Source organism: Phyllostomus discolor, chromosome 13 (assembly GCF_004126475.2).
Source record: "Phyllostomus discolor isolate MPI-MPIP mPhyDis1 chromosome 13, mPhyDis1.pri.v3, whole genome shotgun sequence".
Taxonomy (NCBI): Eukaryota; Metazoa; Chordata; class Mammalia; order Chiroptera; family Phyllostomidae; genus Phyllostomus; species Phyllostomus discolor.
The window spans coordinates 36,594,015-36,602,487 of NC_040915.2; the positions used below are offsets into that span (position 1 = coordinate 36,594,015).

At 62.1% G+C, this 8,473-nt stretch overlaps 1 protein-coding gene across 1 annotated transcript; it reads right to left on the bottom strand.

Moving 5' to 3' along the window:
- Nucleotides 1–569: 569 nt before the first annotated feature.
- Nucleotides 570–7,991, bottom strand: BOD1 (biorientation of chromosomes in cell division 1). The gene is made up of 4 exons (XM_028528701.2): nt 7,631–7,991; nt 4,422–4,546; nt 2,213–2,409; nt 570–1,286 (listed from the first exon to the last, which is right to left on the bottom strand). The coding sequence occupies exons 1-3, from the start codon at nt 7,859–7,861 to the stop codon at nt 2,214–2,216; spliced, it is 552 nt and encodes a 183-aa protein (XP_028384502.1). The 5' UTR covers nt 7,862–7,991; the 3' UTR covers nt 570–1,286; nt 2,213.
- Between the last annotated feature and the right edge of the window lie 482 nt (nt 7,992–8,473).

Here is an 8,473-nt window from a genome sequence, read left to right on the forward strand (position 1 = left end):
CTCGTCACATTGACAATGTCCAGCAACAGACTCAACTGTGAACGGAAGTCTCTTGGTCTCAGTGATCTCGGATGTAGCCCAGGCTCTGGATACAGCGTTTGGGGAGGGGTGGCAGCCGCAGCGCCACCAGTTCACATGCTCAGGTCCCCCTGCACCCCCGAGCTTCTCAGTCAGAACGTACATTTTCCCAAGATTCCCAGGTGACCCTCCTGCACAGTCAGGTCCGGGAAACACTGACATAGTTAGTGCACCGCCCTGAGCCAGGGACCGGCGTTGGCGGCGGGTCCAGCGGAGGGGAGGACCCGCCCTGGCTGCACCTCCTGGCTCCAGGCTCGGACCCTTCCCGGCCGTGGAGTCACATGCTGTGCACAGGCGTGGCTGCAGGCGGAAGGAGGAGTCACGTGCTGTGCACAGGCGTGGCTGCAGGCGGAAGGAGGAGTCACGTGCTGTGCACAGGCCTGGCTGCAGGCGGAAGGAGGAGTCACGTGCTGTGCACAGGCCTGGCTGCAGGCGGAGGGCGGGAGAGTTTCCCTCTCACACCCTGGGGTCCAAGAGTCTGCTGAAGCTTCAGAGTAGCAAATGATTTTATTAAAAATCTTAAGCTATTTATTGATCATTCACTTTTCTAAAAAACAGGAACATGACAAAAAACACACACACCCGAGCCTCCCGGCCCTGCAGGGGAGGAAGGAGGCCCGGACAGAGAGCGCGCACGGTCTCCACGTCCCAGTGTTTGAGCCTCTGCATGCATCGGCCGGGCTCTGTCGCCAGGGGTGGGGGATGACACACGTACAAGAGGGTCACCACAACGTGAGAGCTATTTGACGCTAACGGCTCGTGCGGTCTCGTTCGCAACTCTGAGAAACGGCGTCAAATGAGCTCACCCACTCACCCTGGCTACCCGCGCCCGCGCGCTCAGAAACTGCGTCTCGGGGCCTGCTCCCGGCCCTGCACCGCAGCCGTCATTCACGCCCCAGTGCGAACCCTGAAGTCACACGCAGTCCCCAAGTTCAAGTATGAAGGCTTCTTCCAGGACAACCCCAGGCTAGTGTAGTGTTCCTGCAGATCTCTGTAGTGTCTGCTGGTGCCAGCTCCTCGGACAGGTGGGCCGATGGCAGGGGACACAGGCCGAACTTGCTCCCCACTCACTGCGGTCCCCACCCCGAAGTCAAAGGTGCAGCCAGGGACGACCTTGGCCAGTTTCCACTCTGCAGCGGTCCTGGCACCAGCTGAGTCCGCTTCTTCCCCGCTGTTCAGCGGAGCTTCCAAAAGACGGCAGGCGTGTCCTAGAGAGAGAGTCACACCGAAATGCTTACTGGGAAGAGGCTCCATTCAGTGAACTTGACATCCCTGACGGAACTTACAATTACACAGGAAGACTTGAAGTGACATCTGACACCCCACAGGGGCACCCAGCTCTCCCCACAGGGGCACGAGGACAGAGCTGCCCTCGTGAGAGTGCCCTGTGGGAGCCCGAAGCTCGAGCTTCGCTCACCCGCTGGTGCTCATCGGAAACACCAACACCTCGCAGGGCCCCATGACCGGGGCGCCGCGAGGAACGAGGGCCCCCCGGAGCGCCCGGTGCTCCCCGGCAACGGCCGAGCCCGAGTCCACGGCTGCTCCGAACGCCGCGCACAGCAATGTTTTGTGCATCCACAGCCGGTTTTGCAAACTGAACCCCAGAGACGAGAAAAAAGGGGCGCACTCAACAGAAGAAGCCCGCGGTAACTGAGAGGGGAGAACTCAGCTTCCTCTCGACACAGGAGATGCGGCAGGGCCTCCCGCAGACCCGAGTCCCACCCGGACCTCGGCCACTGCCGAGTGCGTCGGTCGACCTTACCTCCAGGTTACAAACCCACACCTAACTCGAGTCCCGGGAGAGACTCACCGAAGCAACTCCAGAAGAAACACGGTTTTCACCTGAGCCTCCCCCGTGCGGCCCAGCTGTCCCCGCCCGTCTCTGACGCAGCGTCTCTGTGTGGCTGACATGCGGCGCTCCGGGGCGCGGGCAGGCACACGCGTGCGCGCACACACAGGGACACGCGGTGACCCCGTCACGGTGAAAACCGACTCAGCAGCGTCCCCCCCGCCCCCATGACATTGCTCTGCACAGACAAGGCACACTCTCGTCCCCACGGTGGCTTACCCCTTCCCACCCTCTCCCCCCTCTGAGTCAGAGGTGGCCGCTGCCAGGTGAGACGGGATACCGGACCTTAGGACGCGTCCTGGGCTGGGGCCGGAGGGTCCTGGCCGTCGGGCTCCGGGGGCGGCGCCGGCACGGCCTCTTTCTTCTGGGCCGCCAGGAACTCGTGAATCGCTCGTTCTATCTGCGGCCTGAAGATGTGGTTTAGTTTGGGGTCCACCACCTGGGAGATGATTCTGTCCACTCCGGCTTCCAACATCCCCGACCTTGAGGAGACAAAGAGGCCGCTCTGTTACTTGGCTCCCCGAGACGCTCTCGTCCCCAGCAAGTGTCACGGGCGGGCCCAGGGACCACCCACCTGGTCAAGGCCCCAGCCGCTCTGGGAGTCCTCTCCAGGGCCCACCCAGGCGGCGGACCGAGTGTGGGCTGTCCGGGCTTCCCTTCCGAGGAGCGGCGAGCAGCCATCAGCCACTGCCACTGCCACCCCATGGTCCCCTCCTGGGCCACCACAACACCAGACAGAGGGGCTGGAGAGCACGAGCCGGCCCGTCCCAGAGACAGCGGAAACGCGGTGACTCGGCAGGAGGGACCCTGGTGACGGGACAGGCGGAGGAGCGTCACTGCGCTGTCCCGGGCGGCGAGCCCCAGACCCGACGGCCTCTCCCCGCCACCTGTTCTCTCGCCGGCCAGCGGGGGAGCCTCCGCGGCAACGCGGCTGCTGGCCCCAAACCTGCGCCACAGACGCGTGCTGGGGGCTCACGCTGCACGGCCGGCAGCCCCGCGGGGCCTGCCGCCGTGGCCGTCCCCTGGACACACGCTAGGGACGTGGGAGCAGACAGGTAAACAGACAGGAGACCGATTGGCTCGGAAGCCCTACGGGGCCACAGTGCACCCCAAATCCATTTCTGAAGTGGAGCGACAATTAGCCAAAGTGTCTGGACCCGAGTGCTCGGGGCGGGGCAGTGAGGGAGAGTGTGGACTCCCTGGAGAACGGCAGCGCCCTCCAAGGCCCGGAGCACGCGAGCACTGTCGTGGGCACGCAGGCCGGTGTGACCACCCTCCCTTCGGGCAGCAGAGTCCCCGGGCCAGCGACACCCCCGCACTGGGTCGAACAGGCCTGCAGTGGGGGCGCAGGTGGCGGCGGAGACGTGTGAGACGAGAAGCAGGCCCGGGCCGCTGCGGCTGAGCAGCAGGACAGTGATCCCTGGACTCGGGGCACCAGCGGCTCGTCAGCAGGAAGCCGGGCCGTACACACAGCGCCCGTAGCACCCCGTGCACTCGTGGGGAGCCCCGCCTCAGACAGAGCGCACCCTCCGGGGTGAGCGTGGGACACGGCGGGGTCAGCACCAGGCCGTGGAGAGCCAGAAGCAGAGCCCCTTGCTTCCCAATGGCACCCCGTTTCCCGAGGCAGACCCCCCACCCCGGGTCTTCCCTGGACGTGGAGGCCCAATCAGGGGAGACACAGAGCGGCTCGCTCTCCTGGGGGTCGGGAGAGTGTTCGAGGGACACGAGAAGGCTTGTCGGGAGCCTGCACACCGGAGGGGCGGCGGGCAGGCACCACGCAGTTAGAGCACCTTTCGTCACCGCCAGGTTCAAGAGCACAGCCCGACTTCCTGCGAAGCCCTGCACGCCTCGGACCCAGAACCCAGCCTCCGGGCCCCGACGGCTGGGCCAGCGGGCCAGCGCTGGGCTGCAGGGTCCCATCGGGTCAGAACCCTCCAGGGCTATGAGGCAAATCTTCATTCCAAAACTATTTGGACTGGCCTCGAAGTCGAAGTGTTAGTAAGAACGAGAGAGAAACGTCCCAGGAGCAAGTCCGATGAAGTCCAGATTCGCTTCTGGTTAATAAAAAAGCTGGATATGCACACGAGTGGTAAGCTAGGCACTCAGTCGTGAGGATCAAGACCCAGCTCCCTGGGCCCAGGGCCCAAACAGCCGGGTCTCAGCGGGAAACGCCCACGCGTGTGGGGATGCACGGAAACCTCCAGGAGCAGAGGTCACGTTTTGCCATCTGGAGCATCTTTTGATGCACCTGCTGTAGACGGGCACAGAGGCCCACAGACGTCAGAGACACCGGCAAGAATTGCACCCGAGGTCTGTCCTCCTTGGCCCTGACTTCTGATCCAGGAGCAGTTTGCCGCTGCTACATGCGGACGGCAGCGGGGAGGTGCCACCCCCCGCGACTGAACAGTGACCCCCAGGTCACTGTGTGCACCCGCCCGCCCATGTGTCGCATGCTGGCGCTGCCGCTCTCGCGCCCCCGACTCTGCGTACTCACTGGACCACGCTCTGCCGCAGGCCGTTCCGCAGCTGGTTTTTGTTCATCGTGGGGTTCCATTCCTGCTTGTCCAGATGTGTGGACACGAAATTATCCACCTTCTGCCGCAGGTTCTGGTAGGCCGGCTAAAGCGTTAAAGAGAAGGGGCAAGGTAAGCATCACAATTGCGGTGGCCAGCCATTCCGAACGCTGCTTGGTGTAGAAACACACATTTCCAAGTTCTTCCTGAGACTCCCGTGGGGGCTGCGACACCACGCCACGGCGGAGTGTGCGTTCACGGCTAACCTGAGCGCCCGGCCTCCGTGGGTGGGCACAGCGCCAGCTGCTGCGTGTTCCCGTCTCATTTGTTTTCCAAGGAACTGTCGGAGGGAGGTCCCATCAGCCCCCTCCTGCCCCTTCAGAGAGGAGAAACGGAGGCTGGGAAGGAGTGAGCGACTTGCCCACGTGGCGCAGCCACGGCGAGACGGGCTCTTTCTGAGCCCAAGGGACTGGGTCCCAGCCTGGCTCCGGCACCTGCCAGCTCTCTGACTGTCAACGCGTCCCACCACCTCTGGGTCTCAGGCATTGCCAACCAGAAAATGGTACTAGTACTGCCACCGACCTCGCAGGGCAGTCTCAGCAACCAAGAGGCTCGGGAAAGCCCTCTGCGTACGACGGAGGGCCCCCAGGCCTCCGCACGGCGCAAGAATGTGGACTGCAGTCAGGGCCTGGGAGTCCCGGGGGAGCTGCGGGCAGGCGCGCTGCTGCCCGAAAGGAGCCGAGAGGCACGTGCCGATTCCAGACCCGACGGGCACCAGGACCACATCGGGGGGGACTCGGCTAGCGCCAGGAACGCGTGTCCTGAGCCTGCAGAAACCCCTGGTGCTGTGAGCCGCTCCTCTCCAGACTGGGTGTGGTGTGTGCACTGCTCTCCCCGCCCCCCCACGGCAGAGGACACGCCCCACCCCAGTGATGCTGAGTGAGCCACGTGACTTGCTCCGCTCAGTGGACTGTTAGAGACAGGAGACTTTCAAGGTGGCTGTACCGCCGGGCTTAGCTCTCGTGCCCCGACGACCCTCTATGGCAGCATGTCCTGGAGCCCAGGATGAGTCCACGTGCAGCAGACTTCACCAACCCACGCCTGGACCCGAGCCCAGGCAGCCCGCAGCGGAGCCCCCCGCTGACGCCTGCCGACACCAGCTGAACTTGGGGGATTTGCAGCCCTCCGTTCTTGTGGGCTGCCTGCCTAGCAACTCCTTTCTCCTGGCAACCATCCTCCCCTCTTTCCAAGGGTAAGGCAGACGGTACCATGTTCTTCTGGCCACGGCAGTGGGCACCTGATGGTGAGGTCAGTGCAACATTCCCTGAGATTTTTTTTTTAAACTGGAGCTGAAACTCCCTTTCTAGAGGGGGGAGCTGGAAGAAGATACAATCAAGAGATACTAGTAACCAAAGGGTGGCCCTGCTCTGGAGGGCAGCATGATGGCGATGAAGAACGGGACGAGGCAGCCCTGTGGAGCAGCCCTGGTCCGCACATGCCCTGCCCTGACCTCGGGCAGTGTGCTCGCTCAGTCCGTCCCCGGTTCTGTGGGGAGCTGGCATCAGATCTGCCCCTCGCAACCACGCACCTTCACAGCCATGCACCCTTCGGTCCAAAACCCCTCTCCTGGTTTGGGGTGACTGTTCACTAAAAAAGGACAAAGAGCAAACGTCCCCACCAAACCCAAACAGTCCTGACAACACAGGGCAGTCCTTGCTCAGGAAGTGAAAGGGCCTTAGGTCCTGCCACTCACATGTCATTGCGTCATCTGACCCTTGCTTGATGCCCTGATCAGTTTGTTCCATTTGTTTATGGTTTGGATGCACTGCCAAGTGAACTGCAAACACCACCACCCAGCTGGGGCCTAAGAACATGCATTTCTAACCAGTTCTCAGGTAATGCTGCTGTTTAGGGGCCACACTTCGAGAATCACAGGCCTAAAGCGATGGAAGAACTCGAGGGGTGCCTGAGAATACACTACGTCTGGGAACCGTCAGCAGGGGGCACGTCTAAGGAGGTGTTACGTGGGGGCCGGTTGGTTCCCTCTCCTCCGACAGCTTCTCAGTGTTAACTGAGAAAAACGCACACTACGCCGACTGCACCACACAAAACCTCCTGGAACATAAGAAATCCGAGTGGGAACCTGTGATGGGAAGTGGAGCGCAGCCAGAGTCCTGGGAACGGTGGGAGCTCTGCCGACATGTGTCTTAGACCCTAGCTAAACAGGACAGCTTCAACCACCTCACATCAAGGACCACACTGCTCCTTGGCTTCTTAATCTTGGAAAAGAACAGCACAGACCCCTCACGTACACTGTCAGGTCTGCATGTCCGTCTCCACCCCAGTGCACACGCTTTGCGGCTTTGAGGTCTGGGTAGTGGCTGACTTCCTGTACCCACACAGCACAGGATGACGTGGGCCAACATGTGTTCAATGGGGTTTTCCTAGCCTTAAGGTCTTGTCTGATGCTCACAATCTTGCGAGGTGGGCTCAGAGAGGGGAAGTCACTGCCCACTCGGTAACGGAGCCTCCTGAACCTACAGCCAGAGTCTTGCGAGAGAAGCTTCTGAAACGAAGGTTCCAGCGACTACTGCACGTCTGACACAGCACACAAGCCATTCATTGAATCCAAACAGCCTCGGCAACTACGTAGCGCGCGTGAGGTCGCATTTTCCTGGGGGTGGGTTTGACCCAAGGCATTAAGATCTAACGTGAGCACCAAACGCGCTCCCATCGGCCACGGGGTACAAACGGGGGCTGGCTCTCCCACAGCGCGCCTCCTTCACTCGGCTGCACGAGCAAGACTGCAGTCGCCGGGCTAGAGAAACGGAACAAGCGGCTACACCACCGATGATCGTGCATTCAAACCATTTTCGCCTTATTTACCTGGCTTTCTCCACTGTTAACACATTGAGGTTTTTGCGGAGAGATTTAAGCAGGCTCTAAAGCCCGTATTGAAACCCCAAGTTCCGAGAAGCGACTGGGCTACCGCGTACAGCTGCGACGACTGGGAACCCAGACCACGTGTGCATTGCCCCGAAAGCTCCCAGTGCTGCCCCAAGCGGGCTAACCTCACGAGTGAGATTTCTAAAGGCATCTTTTGTCTTTCTCTCTGCTTTGGAAACGCAAAGGTGCAACCTGGGCGGCCTCACGCCGGCCCGATCCCGTTCGGTGCGGGCGGCCTCGGTACCTTGGTGTCCACGTCGGCCAGGCAATCCCGGCGGAAGCTGTCAAACAGGCCGCGGCTCTTGAGCTGCTCCACGATGAGGGCGATCAGCTGCGGGTCGCCGGGAGGAAGCGAGGCCGGGTTGCTGGGGCCGCCGCTCCCGGCCCCCGCCGCGCCCGTCCCCGCCCCCGCCGAGGCTGGGCCGGCTCCGCCGCCGCCCACAGCACCCGTACCCCCGCCGCCGCCGTCCGCCATGGCTGCACCCCGGGCCCGCCAAGGAGACCTGATACGGCTCCTTCTCGGGGACGGAGGGCGGGGGTCGTGTAGAGGTGGTGGCGGGGGAGGAGGAGGGGGGGACGGCGGCAGTGGCGGTGGTAGAGGCGGCACAAACCGCCCGCCCCACCCTAGGCGCTCCTCGGATGACGTCACAGCTTGCCCTTGCATTGTGGGGAGGGAGGTTTTCGGCACTTACCGCCCGCGTTCTTATAGGCAGATGTGTGGCGACCCGGACTACAACTCCCGGCAGGCATCGGCCCACGTCTCGCCCATTAGTGGGGCCTTATGGGAATTGTAGGTTTAGGCCCTCGTGGTAGCTGCCACCTGGGCTGGTGTTTCCCGTCCAACACTGCAAGTCGTGATGTAGGTTAGCACCGCCTGACAGTGCCTGATCATAAGAGTCATCCGCGGTGCTGAGCAAAAATGTAGGTCACCAGGTTTATACTTTAGAGCAGGGGTGTCAAACTCATTTTCACCGGGGGCCACATCGGCCTCGCGGTTGCTTTTGAAGGGCTGAATGAGAGCTCCTTGCCCCTAGTTAAGCAGTAGTTAGTCCTGAAATTACATTCGGCCCTTGGAAGGCAACCCGGA

Coding starts and splice junctions, on each gene's coding strand:
- BOD1 (XM_028528701.2), bottom strand. CDS start 7,861: ATGGCGGACGGCGGCGGCGGGGGTACGGGTGCTGTGGGCGGCGGCGGA. Junction 4,547..7,630: donor TGGCCGACGTGGACACCAAG/GTACCGAGGCCG, acceptor TTAACGCTTTAG/CCGGCCTACCAGAACCTGCG. Junction 2,410..4,421: donor CTGCGGCAGAGCGTGGTCCA/GTGAGTACGCAG, acceptor TGTCTCCTCAAG/GTCGGGGATGTTGGAAGCCG.